Source organism: Ictidomys tridecemlineatus, chromosome 12 (assembly GCF_052094955.1).
Source record: "Ictidomys tridecemlineatus isolate mIctTri1 chromosome 12, mIctTri1.hap1, whole genome shotgun sequence".
NCBI classification, from domain to species: Eukaryota; Metazoa; Chordata; class Mammalia; order Rodentia; family Sciuridae; genus Ictidomys; species Ictidomys tridecemlineatus.
In genome coordinates this window covers 71,632,750-71,651,461 of record NC_135488.1, presented here as the reverse complement: position 1 = coordinate 71,651,461, position 18,712 = coordinate 71,632,750, and the positions used below count along the sequence as shown (strand labels likewise).

Here is an 18,712-nt window from a genome sequence, read left to right as displayed (position 1 = left end):
CCTGGTAAACTCTTGTATGCTAGAGAAAGTACACTACCACTCAGCTACATCCCCCAGTCCCATCAGATAGTCCTATCTCAAAAATTTTCATATACCATAGAACAAAAAATTATTAATTTGCCAATAGTTTTTTTTCAATAAACAATGAAGGAGGCCACACATGGTGACAGATGCCTAGAATCTCAGCAAATGGGGAGGCTGGGGCAGGAAGAGCAAAAGTTCATGGTCAGCCTCAACAACTTAGCAGGGTCCTGTCTTTAAAAATAAAAAGGGGTTGGGGAAGTTGCTCAGTGGTTAAGCACCTCTGGGTTCAATCCCTCATATCAAAAAAAGGGGAAAGGGTAGGGAAGGTTACCTGAATCATGACTCTCATGTACAGCTAAGATAATTAGTATTACTGGCAGTCACAGTTCCTTTCAAGACATCAGTGAATAGCAACCAGTCCTTATTTGGAAATTCTTCTACTTCACATATTAAAATTTCCCTTTCACCTTTCTTAAGCTTTTGTTAAGGATTTTTAAGTGTATAGTAATTCATCAAAACAAATATTCCTTTTAGCTGGGTTTAGTGGCACATGCCTGTAAGACCACGGGGCTGAGTCAAGAGGATTCCAATCTGGAGGCCAGCATGGCAGTACATGGGGCGGAGGTGGGTGTGTGTTGAGGCTGTTGTTTGTTGTGGGCACAATGACAAAAGCCTATAATCCTAGCTACTCCAGAGGCTAGGCAGAAGGACCACAAGTTCAAAGCCAGCCTGGGCAACTCGGCAAAGCCCCATCTCAGAATAAAAAAGGCTCAGTTGTAGAATGCCTGCCTAGAATGTACAAGGTCCTGGGATCAATTCCCAATTTCCAGTATGGAAAAATAAATAAGCAAAAATATTTGGAAACCCTTTAGATTGTTTAAAGCAATAACCTGGAGAATATAATCACTGTATTAATGGCAAATCATCTGAATAATTATATACTGAACACCAATTTATCAAGCAATAAGAATGCCACAAAAACATTCTCTGATCCTTATGTTATAGTAAGGGAAGGGGAAGCAAAAAAACAAAATAGAAAAAAAAACATAAACCAGGGCTGCCGTTGTGGCTCAGTGGTAGAGCGCTTGCCTAGCATGTGCGAGGGACTGGGTTCGAGTCTCAGCACCATAGAAAAATAAATAACTGTCATTATGTCCAACTACAACTAAAAAAATATTTAAGAAAAAAACAAACACAACTTTTAGACTTAATGCTAAATAAGAATCACAGCAATGCAATACACTTTATGAAATGCAAACATAATTTTTTATTAGAATGCTTTTTCTAAAAATGACGTGTTGCCAGGAAAAATGATGCATGCCTGGAATTCTAGCAACTCTGGATGCTGAGGCAGAAGGATCAAAAGTTTAAGGCCAGCCTTGGCAATTTAGGGATACCCTATCTCAAAATGAAAAGGGCTGAGGATTAAGTCAGTTCAATCCTCAGCACCACCAAAAATAAATGAATAAAATTTTATATCCCAACAAATCTCATTATTACTGTGAAAGAAACACAGGAGGTTAGAAAAGTGATTCTGATGCTTCAAAAAGATATTTGACTGGAAGACATCTCAGAAGTAGAAAATGAGCAAGTAGGTGATGCTAGGGTTCAATTCCTACCACCACCACCACCAAAAACAAACAAACAAACAAAAAAAAAACAGTACTTGCAGAGAAATTAAGTAATTAATATCAGCATTGTGGATGGTAACATGCAAATAAAACAAATCTCTAAGTCAGGCTGAGTAATCACTATTCCTTCCTCTCTCCCTTTTATAAGCAAAGCAGATTTAAAATGTAAACAGTCTTTTGTGCCCTGTAATATATGTTTGATACTAACTTATGAACACATGGGAATTAACAATACCTTTATGAAAAAAAAAAAAAAAAACAAGACTAAAACATACTACTGCTATTAATGAAGAAAGCAAAAAAGAAAAAAAAAGTCAAAATCTCAAGGAGGCCTTGAGCCTAATTTTTTTTAGTAACAAATAGATATGACATTGATTAAATTCAATCCTTAATTTCTTAGACCTGGTAAAGCTTTATTAGAATCCTATGTAATATAAAGCAGGGATGAAAGTGTATAAAAACAAAAGCAGCCTAGGGACACAGATGAGGTGCAGTACATCCTTAGCATGCTTGCAACCTGGGTTCGCTACAGTACCATAAAAACAAAAACAAAAGAGGGCTTGTAGGGGGGCTTGGTGGCACATGCCTGTAATTCCAGCAACTAGGGATGCTAAGCAGGAGGATCACAATTTCAAGGCCAACTTCAGCAATTCAGTGAGTTCCTAAGCAACTTTTAAGAACCTGTCTCAAAATAAATAAATAGATAATATATTCCCCATTACAAAGTCCAGACAAATAGATGGATGTGTGCATACTTTTTTTAGAGGGGTACTCAGGATTAAACCCAGGGATGCTTAACCTCTTAGCTAAGTTCCAGCCCTTTTTCTTTTGAAACAGAATCTCACTAAATTGCTCAGTCTGAAATTTGTGATCCTCTTGCCTCACCCTCCTGATTATAGGTTTGTACCATCATGCTCAGCTCTATTTACATTTTAAACAGAAATGAACAAGTGATAGGTTGTGGCTCAGTGGTATAGCACTTGCCTAGCACATGTGAGGCACTGAGTTCAATCCCCAGTACCACATGTAAATAAAACAAAGACACTGTGTCCATCACAATTAAAAAAATAAATAAATAGTGATACAAATATATAATAAAGTCAGTGACAACTAGAACTGCAAAGAATTCCAACTTTCCTCAAGTTTGTTAAAAGATAACTTCCAAATGCAGTAAAATTAAACACCAAAATCAAGTTATCACCACATCTTCATTTTCTATATATAAAGCAACCAAAAATATGTAAAAGGTAAAAAACACAATCTTATGAATTTTCATACTTTGTTTTCCTTAGCCCAGTTAAACCTGCTAAAGTACTTTTACTTTTCAAATTACTGTCTTGTGAACTTAACAAATTTTCAAATTTCTTTCACTGCCAGATGTGTTCCAGATTTATGTATGTATGTATTGTGCTACGTGTGGTAGTGGGTCAAACAGAGGAGCACATGTGAGGCAAGCACTCTCTCTTCCAGTTGAAACACCCCCCAGCCCTGCATATATTTTCCAATATGTATTGTAAAATGTTTGAGCAGCATGGTCTCTACAAAGGTTTAACCTAACCACCTTTCCCAATGTAAACAAAACCTGCCTTGCAACATGAGGAAAGCATATAATTTCCATTAGGGAAAAATAAACTAAACAATCCTTGTCCCCGCCTCAAAACCACTCACTGAAATAAAAGCACCAGAAATAATAAAACTCTGAATTTATAATTCTTTAGAACATTTTCCTACCTTCACACTGGTTCCTTGGAAGAATCTTCCACCTTGTTTTTATCACATTTTCCAAAATTTGTAGTCCATAATACTGAAAATTGGAGAATAGAAGCATGTGAATATATTGCCATAGGACTGGTTACTCTTAGGAATTCACAAATGGACAGACATTCACACATTTACATCTAAAGCTTCAAAAACATTATGCTATCAAGTTTAATTACATATATTAAACAAAGACCTATTCACCCATACACTGAGATTTCATGCATTTTCCTCATTTTACTGTTTACTATGTAAAGTCCTGCTGTTTATACATGCTCACACCAGGAGGAAGAACCAAATAAAAAGCCCTCTTTAGCAGCCAAATGGGCTTATCTGTAGAAGGAAAAATAGCAGCCAGATATGAATTCACAGCATAACTGACTGCTCATAAGCTCACATCTTTAACACCACCAGGCTCCTAAGAATTTAGTAGCTTGGATGCTATCAAGCTTCCTACCATCCTCTAGGAGTTGTAAGCTTTTGGCCAAATATTAAAGTATTGTCATAGATACTTTCTATACAAACTGTTTAAGCATCACTGGTGTGTTACTTAAGGAGCAGCAAGACAACCCATGGGTTTATTTTCAATTTTAACCCCACCCTTATAATTGCTATTTCTACTAATTTAAAGATAAACTTTTGTGCACAGTCAAAAAAATATACAAATGCATGTTGCAATCTGCATCTACCTTTCAGGTATTCCTTCCTAAATAAAAAAGTTATTTAAAAAATGTACAAGTTTAAAAAGATACCACTTTCAAGCCATTTTGTCCCTCTTGCTGATTACACACTCTAAAACAGTCAACAATGTTTTTAAGAATTTATAATGCTCCAAGAGCTACTACCTAAAATTATTACTATGACCAATCAGTGTGGACATGCAGGAGGAAGAAAAGGGATAAAAATAATGTGGTATATTTTAGCTGGAAGAATCACCTATAATACCTGAAAGGTAAACTCATTCAGACGTGACCTCAGATTGCAAGTTTTGGCTGAGAATAAGAGTTCATCTTTAAAATGGTTAGTCATTAAACAATAAAATAGGAGCATTAGTATTTCAACCAAAGGGATCATGCAAATGCTTTTTATCCAAAGCACAATATAGACTGTCCCAAACTACATTGTGCTCAAACAGTTTAATGTTTTTGCTGTTTTCATTTAACATTTCACACTTTCCAGGAAAATTTGGCCACCTCAACTTCAATCCTACAGTTGCAGAACCTTCCTTACAGACTTCCAGAATAAAAACAAGGCCAAAGAAATTCTGAAATTACAAATTTGAAGCCATTAAAATGTTTCGTAATCAGCAAGCAGTAAGGTAGTGAAGCTTTTTATTCTTTTCATTTTTACGGACACAGCTAGCTACACCTAGGTCTCAGAAAAATGAAAAATGTTAACGAAAGGGAAAAAAAAGTCCCAATTGATAGAAATTCTAAATTAGCTTTTAAGAACATATTGAAATTTTTCTTCAGTTTTCAAGCACAAGATCAGACTGTCAAAAGACTTACAAAGTCAAAACAATGTACTGTCTACTACAAAAATGCTTCTTGCTAATAAGCAAAAGACCTTTAAAATACTAACAAAATCCACCACAAGTGTATCAGAATCAAAATCTTTAAAATTTCATCTTACTTGGACCAAAATTTTTATTTACTTATTTTTTATTGATCAACACATTATTAATTAAAATACCTATTTACTAACCTCTAATCCTTTCTCCAAGGGTAAAAAGGTATCAGCTTACTGAATACAGAATGCATATCTCATCGTTCTGCCAAATGGGTTGAGGCAGAGACCCTAACAAAAGCTTGGCACAGCTTAGGTCAAAGGAAATCAATCAATCTCTGTCTATTTTATCCACCCTCCACCATAATTTCCTAACACCAAAGTCCTCTTAGACATAAAAGACTTCACATGGAAAACAATTCCATTCCCTTAGATGGGAAAAATGTATTTCGGTTCAAAAATCTGAACTGGCAGTCAAATCTGAAAGCCAATGATAAATGACTACTTTAGAAATGTCCATAAATAACCCATACATTCTAAAACTCACTTCTGTTTTACATCTCAGAACTTGAGAAATCCATTGCTGATTTATGAAGATGAGGGACAGATAACAGCAAAGACTGCATGAAAAAATAAATGCATGAAATGATCCCTATGGTAGAAATTTCTACTGAGCCCTTAGAAATACTTATTTTATGCATTGAATTCCCCTTTCCCCTCCCACCACCCATGAAACAAAAACAATTGATGAACAGAATTCAGTTAAAGGGAATCAAAAGGGTAGACCTTGTGGAGGCCTGCCGTCAAAGCCTAGCTGTGTCAGTTGCACAGGAAGACACCCCTTTTCTTCCTATTACAAGCAATCAACATAATGGAACATTATGATTAATATCAGGTAGTGTTAACATCTTTAAAGAAAAAAAAATGATTGCATAAAAGCCAAATGTCATAGTGCATAAATTTAGCACCAAATCATTTGTAATTTATGTAAATTGAAGAATTCTTTACCTGTTGCTTTCTTTCTGTTCCTCTAATCATCTCATTTTTCACAAGACAAATTTGAGTTTTTAAAAATACTGTTGATAAATCAACTTAAACATTAGTAATGTCTGTCAGTATAAAAAGCAAAATTTACCAGGCAAGCAAACAGGCAAACACTGTTATGTTACTTAAGGTTAGCACTTTGAGGAAGTTCTGGACTGTATTTTTCCCTAAAATTTACAAGATGTCAAAATTAATTAATATTTTAAAACTGTTAATTAACACAGTCTGATTTTAGAAACAGATGTGAACATGGCTATTTTCTGTTTTAACACAAGGTTTATCAAATTGAAACCTTTTGTGTATTAAACAGAACACCACGGTATTTTATTACTTTAAGGCAGTTTAAAGAGAAGCGTGAATCATCAAGCCTAAAACAGTCAAAACACATTTTGATCAACCCTTCTGTTCAAACTTAAGAAAAAAAGAATCATAACATTTTCAATTGCAAATGAAAACTGAGTGCTGTCCCATTAAAAGCATTGGTACCATGGAGTAGGGTTTTAAGCTGTCCACACAACTTGAGTGGACATGCCTAGCCTGTATTATATTGATTACTTGCCCAAAATAATTCCTCAGATGTTATTTCATCTCTGAATAACATTCAGAATTTATGCTACTTAGACCTGTATGCATGTTCTAAAAAGAAAACGAAAAAAAAAAAAAAGAAAAGAAAAAAAAAGCCACCTTGCGTACTAGTCCCAATTACAAAACTCCATTCATAATTCTTAGGACTATGTGCAAGAATTAATTCTATGTTTAAGACTAAATTTTGAAATAAGTTTACAATATAAAATGATTTGAGATAACAAATGCTAATACTAAAAATGAGATACCTTCCTCAAAGTTTACGACTGAAAGAAAAGAAATAATGCATTTTAAAACCACCACTTGCTTACTTTCGTGTTCATATTCTGTGAAAATTCCAAAATTGTGTCGACTCTTGTCCACGCATCAGGATGCTCCTTTAAATGTGTCAATACTTCTTGAGCCATTCTTTGCTAAAATATCAAACAAAAAGAACTTTAAGCTAACTTGTTCTTTTGAATCATTCACTTAAATGTTAAGTAATAAGGGAGTCAAATTCTAATAGGATGGTACTTCTATTAATTTTGGAAACATTTGAGAAAGTAATAAAATGTTCTAAATAAGGCTTAATTAAAAATGGGAATATTTTAGGGGCTGGGGTTGTGGCTCAATGGTAGAGCACTCGCCTAGCATGTGCGAGGCACTGGGTTCGATCATCAGTACCATATAAAAATAAATAAAATGAAGGTGTTGTGTCCAACTGCAACTAAAAAATAAATATTAAAAAAATGGGAATATTTTAGACAGGCATGGCGGAATAATCTGTAATCCCAGGGACTCAGGAGACTGAGGAAGAAGTATTAAAGACTGAGGCCATCCTCAGCAATTTAGGGAGGCCTTGTCTCAAAATAAAAAATAAAAAGAACTGGGGATGTTGGCTCAATGGTTAAGCACCCCTGGGTTCAAGCCCAGATAGAAAAAAATAAAAAGGAATACTTTGTTTCTTTGAAAAACAACAGCCTTTTGGGGCAAATTTTTATTTGGTATTCTCAACCAATGTGGAGCTGGAAATGTAGCTCAGTAGGTTTAGTCCCACACCCCATAAAATAAATCCTGGTAAATGCTAACAAAGACCTACCCTGTTAGAACTGTTAAACCAGTTCTTAGCACTTACAATCAACCAAAAGTAACATAAAAATTCACATCTACTATAGGTGCCATGGCACATGGCTGCAATCCCAGCAACTAGAGGGGCTCAGACAGAAAGAACACATGGTTCAACTGGATGTTTCTTATTTTTAACAAAACTTACAACAGGAAAAATACTAAAGTTTGACAATTTTAAAATTTGTCAATGAGCACATAATAGGCCTTAGGTTCAATCCCCAGCCCATTCCCCAATTGTCAATTACCCTTTTCTATATTAATGGTTCAATTCTATGGATTATAAAATAAAAAAAAATCAAAAAGAAATCAGGAACCAGGTAGGGCATGCCTGTAATCCCAGTGTCTGGGAAGGCTCAGCAGGATCATGAGTTCAAAGCAAGCCTCAGCAACTTAGCGACCCTGTCTCTTAATAAAATACAAAAAAGGAAAAAGGGCTGGGGATGTGGCTCAGTTCAGTGGTAAAGTTCTCCTAGGCTCAACCCTTGGTGACCTAAATAAATAAATAAATAAATAAATAAAATAAAAAGGGTACAGGAAATATTCTTTCTTCAATGGACAGAGATTCCTGAAAATCAAGAACTTGGCTTTATGATTTGATCTTCAAAAAAATCATATGCTTTTTTGCTTTGATGTTAACAATAATCTTTTCCTCAAATAGCAAATATGACCCATTCATGATTATCCTATTATTTAATCAGCAATACCCACTGCTTGTTATTTAGAGACACATAAGCAAGAACTTACAGTGGTTTTCTACCCTAAATCCCACCAGAATTTAAAAGATTAAAATCACAGTTGCCTGCATTCCACTGTGAGGACATGGGGTTAGAAGTTAGTTATTAAAGTGTAAACTTTTAAAATCCAATTATACAGTTTACTTTTCAATTTTATTATTTATTTGCAGTATTAGGGATTGAAAATAGGGTCACGGGGCTGGGGATGTGGCTCAAGCGGTTGCGCGCCATGCCTGGCGTGCGTGCGGCCCGGGTTCGATCCTCAGCACCACATACCAACAAAGATGTTGTGTCCGCCGAGAACTAAAAAATAAATATTAAAAATTCTCTCTCTCTCTCTCTCTCTCTCTCTCTCTCTCTCTCTCCTCTCTCACTCTCTCTTAAAAAAAAAAAAAAAAAAAAAAAAAAAAGAAAATAGGGTCACTCCACTCCATTCCCAGCCTTTCCTTGTTTCTTCATTATTTTAGGTCAGGCATGGTGATACACACCTATAATGTCCTAGCAGCTCAGGAGACTGAGGCAGAAGAATCTCAAATTCAAAGCCAGCCTCAGCAATTTAGCAGGATCCTCAGCAACTTAGTGAGACCATAAAGCCAGAACAGGGGCCCAAGGGTGTAATCCCAGTGGCCAAGGAAGTAGGACTCCCAAGTTCAAAGCTAGCCTCGGTATTTTAGTGAGGCCCCAAATAAAAAAATATAAAGGGGCTGGGAATGTGGCTCAGTGGTTAAGCACCCCTGGGTTCCAACCCTGGTATAATTTTTTTTTTTTTTTTAAAGAAAGGGTCTCACTAATTTGCACAGGCTGACTTGAGAGCCTCCTGCTTCAGCCTCCTGGGTCAGGATGTACACCACCACACTTGGCCTATTATACACAATTTAATATTTGATTTTAATAAGGGACTAATAGAATTCAATAAAGTATTGTGTCATATAAGAAATCATAAAGGGCAGAAAGAATAAGGACACAGGACTGGGAATGTAGTTTAGTGATACAGTGCTTGCCTAAGCTAGAACAGACCCTAGGTTCAATCCCAGCACCGCAGAGATAGAGTAATGATAAACTTACCTAGGGTCAAAACCGACTTCAGTTGTGTTTTCACCCTCTACCTGAGAATAACTAGTTATTCATATCTAACTATAGATATGCACTAACACACAGAAAATACTGAGAGGATAGGATTTGCCAAAGATCTATGCCAAATAAAACTTACTTGGTCAAAACAATATTCTGACAGTGATGAGTTTTCTACACTTGAGCAAATCAAATACTTCCTATACTACCATCATTCACTTCAATGTTACCATACACCATGTTCTTTCCTATTAGTTGTAATTTTACTCTCTAAAGGTACTTCCACCCTAATATTTTTATTTTATCCTAATTCCTGCATCCTCACATACTTTTATTATGTTAAAATACCAGTAGGGGTTTAAACAACAAAAACACAAAAGTATACTGTACTGAAGAGGGAGGAAAATCAAACATCTCTGGTGCTACTAACTGAATGGGTGAAAGCATTTTAGTTGCTAAGCAATAGGTTAAATGAGTTCAAGATACTTAAAAGAACACAATATTGCAGAAAACATCTATCACTTCCATCTTTTCTCAATTATCTTCTTGACTAAAAATAGAAAAATGCTTTTTAATAAGGCAATCCTAATGTTACAATGCTAAATATCTTACTAAATTACCTATCTAGGCAAAAATTCTGTCTACAAATTAAAAGGGAATATCTTTTTTTTTTTGGGGGGGGTGGTGGTTCTGGGGATTAACCCAGAGGCACTTGACTATTGGGCTACATCCCCAGTCCTTTTTGAGATGGGGTCTCACTAAGTTGCTGAGTCTCACTAAGTTATAGAAAAGCACCAATGCACCTGGCTAAAAGGGAAGATTTTTTTTTAAAGTTATTTCATCCTTGAGGGCTGGTGACATAGCTCTGCTGCTGGCAGAGCACTTGCCTACAAATGTGTGAAACTCCGGGTTCATTCCCTAGTACTCCACCCACCCACACATGCCATTTCATCCTCGAAAAAAATACTAGGATTCTATAGTTGAGCACAATAAATTTGTTGCCACATTATTAGCACTTATCTTGACATTAGCAAATAAATTGAAGAAACTAAAACATGCTAAATATTTTACACTTATTTCTTTTTTTTTAAAGCATATTTTTTAAGAGAGAGAGAGAGAGAGAGAGAGAGAGAGAGAGAGAGAATTTTTAATATTTATTTTTTAGTTCTCGGCGGACACAACATCTTTGTTGGTATGTGGTGCTGAGGATCGAACCCGAGCCGCACGCATGCCAGGCGAGCACGCTACCGCTTGAGCCACATCCCCAGCCCTACACTGATTTCTAAATGTACCCTTTACAGTGTCTTCTATGTACTAAGAACTTACTTCTATATATTATGCTTTACATATCATGACTAACTTTTCAATCTCTTGGAAGATAGGTTATACAAATGAGACACTATAGGAGTGACTAGAGAACTTCCTGGATGTCAAATAAAACATCTATACTAAAAACATACTTTCTACTAGAGGTCTCCAACTCTTTTTGATTTTGAGTAAGATCCCCAAGGAAGTGTTATATGAAAACTAAACTGACCTGGAAGTTTAAAGACTTGACAATTAGTGGCTAAAAGAAATTTTTAAATGGCATTAAGCTCTAAATCTCAGCTCCCTCATTTATTATATAATAGTCTGCAGATTATTTATGCTACTGACTTGGCACTTGCTTATGTATAACATAAGCAAAATACTTCATGGAAAGCTGCTGCCCTTATAAAAAAAATTTACAAACAATGGGGCTAGAACTGTAGCTCAGTAACAGCATGCCTGAGGCACTGGGTTTGATCCTTAGCACCACATAGAAACAAATAAAATAAAGGCATTCTGTCCATCTACAATTTTAAAATATGTATACAATAAAACATAAATCTCTTAATATTATGGAACATTAAAAATAGTATGAGGAGGCCTGGGGTTGTGGCTCAATGGTAAAGTGCTTGCCTAGTGAGCATAAGGTACTGGGTTAGATCATAGGCACCACATTAAAAAAAAAGTAAAAACAAAGATTTTTTTTAAAAAAGTACTATCAGGGATGGGATTGTGGCTCAGTGGTAGAACTTGCCTGGCATGTGTGAGGCACTGAGTTTGTTTCCCAGCACCACATATAAATAAATAAAAGTTCATCAACAACTAAGTATATTAAAAAAGTAATATGCCAGGCATAATGGCAGTTCGTATAATCCCTGCTGCTTGGGAGGCTGAGGCAAGAGGATCACAAATTCAAAGCCAACTTTAGCAACTTAGTGAGACCCTGTCCCTAAATAAAATAGGAAAAAGTGCTGGGGATGTGGCTCGGTGGTTAGGTGCCCCTGGGTTCAATCCTGGATACCAAAAACAAAGAAGGAAAAAAAAAAAAAAAACAACCCAACAACTCACTACTACCATTAGTTTAACATCTTTTAGATGTTAAAAAGAGCAAAGATGTGTTTGGCTTGGTGGCACAAACCTGTAATCCCAGCAGCTCAGGAGGCTTAGGCAGGAGGACTGAAAATTCAAAGCCAGCCTCAGCAATTTATCAAGGCCGCAGCAACATAGTGAGAGCCTGTCTCAATAAAAAACAGCCAGGCATAGTGGTGCATACATGTAATCCCAGCAGCTCCCAAGGCTGAAGCAGGAGGATTATGAGTTCAAAGCTAGCCTCAGCAAAGGGAAGACGCTTAACTCAGTGAGACCCTAGCTTTAAATAAAATACAAAATAGAGCTGGGGATGTGACTCAGTGGTCAAGTGCTCGTGAGTGCAATTTCAATCCCTGGCACCCAAAATAATTAATTAGGGCTGGGATATAGCTCAGTGGCAAAGAGTCTGCCTTGCCTTCGAAAAACCCTGGGTTCGACCCCCAGTTCCAAAAAAGACAAAAATAAATAAATAAGATTTAAATAATAATAATAGATTAGATTAAATAAATAAGTAAAAAAGAAAAGGCTAGGCATGTGGCTCAGTGGTTTAGTACCCTGGGTTCAATTCCTGATCCCCCCACAAAAGAAGAGCAAAGGTTAAGTGATATCAGCAACTGAATCAATGTGAAAGTAAATGGTTTTCTTCCTCCTAATTGCTATAGACTAGTGCTTCCATTAGTGACTTTGATGTTGAACCTAACTTTACTTCATGTTTTTCAAACTTACTTTAATACTCTTTCAAAAGCTGCTGCTTTACATGCATCCATGTTAGCAGAAATGAAGCTTTAAGCTCATGTTGAATGTATAGCATAAGAAAAAGAAATATATAAATTTAATACACAGTCAACTATTAGTTTCTCAGTAACACTTCTGGAGTTGTAAAACATACTTATCAAAAAGTCCCTGGGAGTATTAACCTGGACTAACAAAAAATTACTCCAGGATACATTTTTCTAGTTTTAGAACATTTGTCAACCTTTTTCCTTTTTGAAGTTTCTGTTTATTACAGTGATATCAGCACTGTGGATTTCACAAGGTAATCAAAATAATTATGATCGCTTAATGTTTACATATCATTCTTTTTGGGCTACCTATAAGAAATGACTTAGCCACTTTTCAAGTTTCCAAAAAATAAGATAGCACCCAGGGTCTTTTAATTATACAAATATAAATATCTTGACAATATAAATAACTTCCTATCTACTAGCAAAACACTGTTCAACCAGGAATGTTTTGGCAACATAACTTGTAATGTTAGATATTATGTCATATCACATTAAAGATTTTTGATACAACTGCAGAAATTTTACTCAAAAATAGTTCATTCCATAAAATTCATGACTGACTGACTAGTTTGTATCATACAACTTAAAAACTTAATGCCTGTTTCACTTATGTCTATTTTTGGTACTGGAATTTGAATCCAAGGCATTCTATCACTGAACTACATTCCCAGCCCTTTATATTTTTTTATTCTGAGACAGTCTCACTAAATTGCCCAGGATTGCCCTAAATGTGCCCTCCTGCCTCAGCCTTTGGAGTTGCTAGGATTACAGGCCCCAGCATATCCAGTTCACCTATTTTTTTAATTGGATGTTAAAAAAAAAACTCAAACTAATGAAAACACTGCTTATATTAAGACAATTATCCACATTACTACATTCCACAAAATTCAACTAATATGAAAATGTTTGGTCATTATTGGATTTTTTTAAACACCTGTGAAATAGTTCTGCAATTTCATATTTAAAAATAAAAGAATCAAGAGGGCTGAGTATGTAGTTCAGTGGTGGCACACTTGCCTAGCATGCCTGTGGGCCTGGGTCCAACCCCCAGGACCACAAAAAATAAAACAGAATAACCACACCCATTCCAAACTTAATACACACAAAGATACACACGACATACTTTTTTTTTTTTTTACTTTACTGACAGCATATAAGTTGATGAGGCTGGTCTGGAACTTTCCATCCTCCTGCCTCAGACTCCAAGTTGTTGGCACTACCAGCCTGTGCCACCATGCCCAACTAACTTTTAATATATAATAGTGAATATTTCTGAAGTTACCAACATAGTAAGTATAATATTCTACAATATCCTACTCATAACCATCAAACATATGAAATCTCTTTCTCCAGTCCAAATTCTCATTACAGTTAATATACAATTCCAAATTCATATTAAAAGTAGAGTATCTTTTTAAAAACTGATAATTTATCTATCAACTTTGTTACATTTTAATAATTAAGTTTTGGTCAGCTACTTTACCTGGGCTCCTTCTCCATGGTATAAGCAATTCACCACATTGTCTAAAAGGTTGATATCCAGTTTTTGGCTGAAATCGAGCAGCTGACGAGCTGCATGGTCTGCTAACATTGTCATAATTGCTGGCATAGATTACTGAAAGGAAAGAAAAAAAATTGAAGCTGGCCATGAAATTAATATTATCAGTTAAAAAAAAAACTTTCTAAAGTAAGTTTACTTCAGTCATATTCTTACAAATATTTTAAATAGCAAACTTTAGAAGCTACCTTATTATCACAAAACAACCTTTAATGACAGCCAAGTAACAAAAGCTGAACTTAGCTAATGCACAACTACATTAGTTATCAGGGTCCATTAATTTCCTAGTGGTTTTAGACCCCAGAAAAATTTTACTAAACTACTAACATTTATAAAGTATGCTAACCTATTTTTTAAGAGAATCCATTATTAGGCTTTTATAGCCCTAAAAATTGATACAGTTAACAAGTCTTGATGGCAAATTTTTAAGCATGGATTAGCAGACATGGCTTTTTTCTTCTAAGTAGGATCTTCAGGATAGCTCAGTATAAGCTCCCTTCAAATATCTTAATTCTTAAGATATGCTGAAAAGACAGGACGATGATAAACATTAAATATGAACATGCAAGATTTCCTATTGTAAATCACCAGTACAAGTGTCAACAAATCTTTTTAACAATTCTCTTAACCTCAAGAATTAGTTTCTACACTCAAATGAATTTGGGGATTAAAATTATACTTATGAACATATGCACTCCTATGTAATAAGTCCTATGCAACAGGCCAAAATTAGATTTTTAAAAAAATTTTTCAGGTATGTAGTCACCAACAGGACAACGTGGTAAATTAACTCGAATGCATTGGCTAAAACCTACTGGGGTTTATATGCAATGTTATCCTTCTAAGAGGATTCTACTCTAAGATACTAGCACATATTCACATTTTTAGTTGCCCAAAATTACAAAATTCTTTCCTGTTTTTCCTTCAAAAATCAATGCCACTCAAGGCTGGGGATATAGCTTCATGGTAGACAGCTTGCCTAGCACGTGGGAAGTCCTGAGTTCCACAGTACTAAAAAAAAAAAGTTAACAGGTGCCACTTAAATCAGACTGGTTGAGGCAATAGTTCCTTAACCTTTGGGGGGAAGGGTATTAAGATACCATAAACATGATAGCTCTAGTCCAAATTTTATAAAGCCACAATTTTTAATACAATTAAAGAGGATACAAAACACCTTGAAACCCATCTATAAAACCCTTAAAATGTTTAGAACAAAGTCAGATAGTCACCTTCACTTCTTCCCTTCTAGGATCAGGAAATGAGTGGTTAATTTGATTACATTGTGTCTGGGCAAAGTAGTTTGAAAGGAAAAATTATTTATTGGCTATTTACAGTAGTTGATAACTGTCCTTAACAAAAGCAGCGATTTCAATTTTAGCATAAATGTCTTAAAAATTATGTCAGTATCAAATGTCAATTACAATAAATTAGAAGTCCAAAAGATGAGTCACCTAGGTTAGAGATACTGTAAAATATACCTACATTACACAATGTAATGTAAAAGACAAGAAATTGAGTACATGGGTTTTTTCCAATCCTTCAATGTATTTTAGTTCATTATTGACAATTTGTAAATGATAAAACTTCAAAATTTTCTATGTTTAGAGTTTTTAAGCAGCAAAATACCTGTCAAACAAAACACTTTAGATCTTAGTACTAACAAAATGTATATTCCACAAAAAAAAAACCCACATAATTTACCTCTACTATCAAGTGCCTTAATTTTAAGAATAAAACCTCAAAAATTAAAGCTTAAAACGAACATCCAATAAGCACCAAGATCTACCTACACATCAAGTTTCGATTTTTTGGTTAAAAATTAAACTTTTCACCTACTTGTTATAATTTATATTCCAAACAAAAAAGGATTAATAGACTGCATAAAAGTTACTTTCAAGTACATTGTTCTTAGAGTTTTTCTTGCTAGAGTTTTCAAATGAAAAATCAGGTTTAGAATAGAAGCGTTTAAATACAGTAGTAGTTTGCAATCCTCAGAACTAGTGGTTATCTTCAAAATGACCTACCTATTCTTGAACTGTATGTAGTACAGAAATGGCGGCTTTGTGGCCAATGCCAAGCATTTAGTACCCCCAAATCAAACCTTTTCCAAAACATTCTTTCCACTACCATCAGTGTCCACATGCTTAAGATATACAATCAGGCAGACAGCAAAAGCGGGAGAGGTGTAAGCACACAACGCTTTTTCGTTGGATCCTTTCAACCTAAAATCCACTCACCGGACTGCATATTCTAAAGGATTATCCAGCAATGCGGTGACTCTAGCTAGGAAGCAATTACCAAAATACCTTCACTGCCACTTCTATCTGAACAAGCAACAACTACACAGTACCAGTTCCCACCCCCCAAACCAGAAAAATATCACAACCGTTGCTTAATGGTAACTTCACAGTATGTGAAAAAACAAGTCGCTACAAGGCAAAAGACTGCTACTTAGGTGTGTGGGCAATCGCCTGCTTCATTCAAGAGAAACACACCTCACTAGGGCCCGCCCTCCCCTCGCTTCCCACTCGAACCGATTTGCAGCACTTCTAACTATAGCACACAGGAGCACGCACTCACCCCGCCCATACTCGGAGGAGGCATTTAGACCAGTCGCCTTAAGTTCACTGCCCCATTCTCTCTGTAGCACGGCCTCTGCGTGATCACAGGCGGCCGGGCTGGGCATGTAATTAATGCTGTTTCTACTACACCATTTCCACCCCTCCACCCCAAACTCAAGAGACATCCGAATGAAGGAGAATCAGGGCATCATCTACCGTACACTGCTAGCAGTCTCAGTGATTCGACCAACTTAAAACATTCAAATCCCCGAAAAGAACTACACAACTCGGAACCCCATTTGCAGATCCCTGAGAAATTAACTAATCTTTCCTACTTCTCATCCTACTTTGCAAAAAAAATAAAATAAAATCAAGAAATCTTTATAGAGTTTTCTTGCAGAAGGAGCACGGACTAGGCAGCCCCTCCCTCCCCCATCCCAAGCTCTCCACCGAGGGGGCCACGTGATGCAGGCGGACGTTTCAATGCTGCTGCACTAAATATTTCTGGAAACTTCCACTCCTCATAATTTACTGAGATGTTTCCAAATCACCCCAACTTCTGCCTAGCCCAATGGGTCGGGGAAGCCCTTCCACCCCCTCGCGGGGCCTCGCTTCACTACCACGCTCCTTGCTTTCCTCCACCGCCACCCTCACACTCGAATGACCCAGCAAGCGCTCCCCTCCCGCGGCCGCCTCCCCGCCTCCATCCCCCAGCGGCAGAAGCGTCTCCATTCAATCGCAGGCTCCGCCGTGGGCCCGTCGCGCCCGCCGCCGCCTCCCGGGCTTGCCTCCCGCGGCCGCCACCGCGCCCCACGCCGGCCTCCTCCCGCCCGGCCGCGCCGCCGCCCGACCCTCGGCCCTGAAGACACAGTCGACTTACCCAGAAATTGAACCAACTGCTTCTTCCTTCCTTGTCGGGGTTTAGGGCGAGGGAAGGTGGGGAAGGGGAAAAGGGGAGGAAATCAAGGTGGGTTTCAGTTTTCCCACCTTAAAAAAAGGAAATTAAAAAACGGAGAGAGGGGCAAAAAAGCTCAATATTTACTATTCCAGGGACACCTCCCCCCAACACACCCACCCGCCCCCCCAAAAAAAGGGGAATTAATCTGAGGGATAAATGCTCCCGCCTGGCTGGGGAGTGAGCAAAGGGGGAGGGGAACGGGGTCAAGTCCCAAAGATTCAGCCCCAGGGGGACCCTCCAGCCACAGGCGGCAGCAGGAGCGGCAGGAGTAGGGGGTGTAGAGTCCACACGGTCGGGGGAAACGCTCTGCTGCCAGTTGCAGTCCGACTCCCCCCTACCAAAACACGGCTCCTACTCTCACGCGGCTCCGGCGCTGGGCCCCCCCACCCCGGCTCGCCTAAACTTTCCCCCCTTCTCTTGCTCCTCAGCGACTGGTGGTTCCCCCCTCCCCCTCTGGGTGGTTGCACGGACTGCAGCAGCAAAGACTGGAACAAGCACCGCCGCCGGGGCTGTAGCTACTGTTGCTCTTGCTGATGCTGTAGCTCCCGCTGCTCCTGCCGCGGCCGCTGCAGCCGCTTCTCCCCCTCCTCCTAGTGCCTCAAACTCGGAACCGGTTGAAACCGGTTCAGACTGGGAGATTCCATCTCGGTTGAGTTTTCAGCCCATGGCGCCGCGGAGCGTTTGGAACCTGGGCCTCCGCCCCCAGCCTGCCTGCCCATTGGCCGACTCCAGCCACAGCCGCGCCATCAGCCTATATCTTATTGGTTGCAATGACTGTCAATCCGTCCTCAAAGCTCCACACGAGCCTGCTGCTTCGGCCCCCGCCTCTTTTCAGCAGCGATTTGCCCGCAGAGTGGGGGAGGGGAAGTGGGGTGGGTCAAAAAGGAGTGAGGAGCGGGGTGGAGGAGGTGGGACCAAGAACTGAGCCGAGCGGAGAAGGGAGCGAAGAGAAGCCTTCTGGAGGATTGGCTCGAGCGCGCTGTCAATCAAATG

The 18,712-nt window shown here is 37.9% G+C and overlaps 1 protein-coding gene across 5 annotated transcripts in view; it reads right to left on the bottom strand.

Moving 5' to 3' along the window:
- Nucleotides 1-18,430, bottom strand: part of Xpo1 (exportin 1) — a 41,167-nt gene extending 22,737 nt beyond the window's left edge. Inside the window, exons 1-5 of one of the 5 annotated variants that reach the window (XM_013357205.4) lie at nt 17,642-18,430; nt 14,547-14,724; nt 14,126-14,257; nt 6,860-6,961; nt 3,387-3,459 (exon numbers count right to left, since the gene is read on the bottom strand). In XM_013357205.4, the coding sequence (XP_013212659.1) occupies nt 3,387-3,459; nt 6,860-6,961; nt 14,126-14,251 (301 nt within the window). In that variant the 5' untranslated portion in view covers nt 14,252-14,257; nt 14,547-14,724; nt 17,642-18,430. Of the gene's footprint in view, nt 1-3,386; nt 3,460-5,705; nt 5,770-5,927; nt 6,239-6,859; nt 6,962-12,583; nt 14,083-14,125; nt 14,258-14,546; nt 14,725-17,641 lie in introns of those variants that run through there. The other 4 variants (XM_005322044.5, XM_021724294.3, XM_040270833.2 and 1 more) reach the window with 4 other exon arrangements.
- Nucleotides 18,431-18,712: the final 282 nt, after the last annotated feature.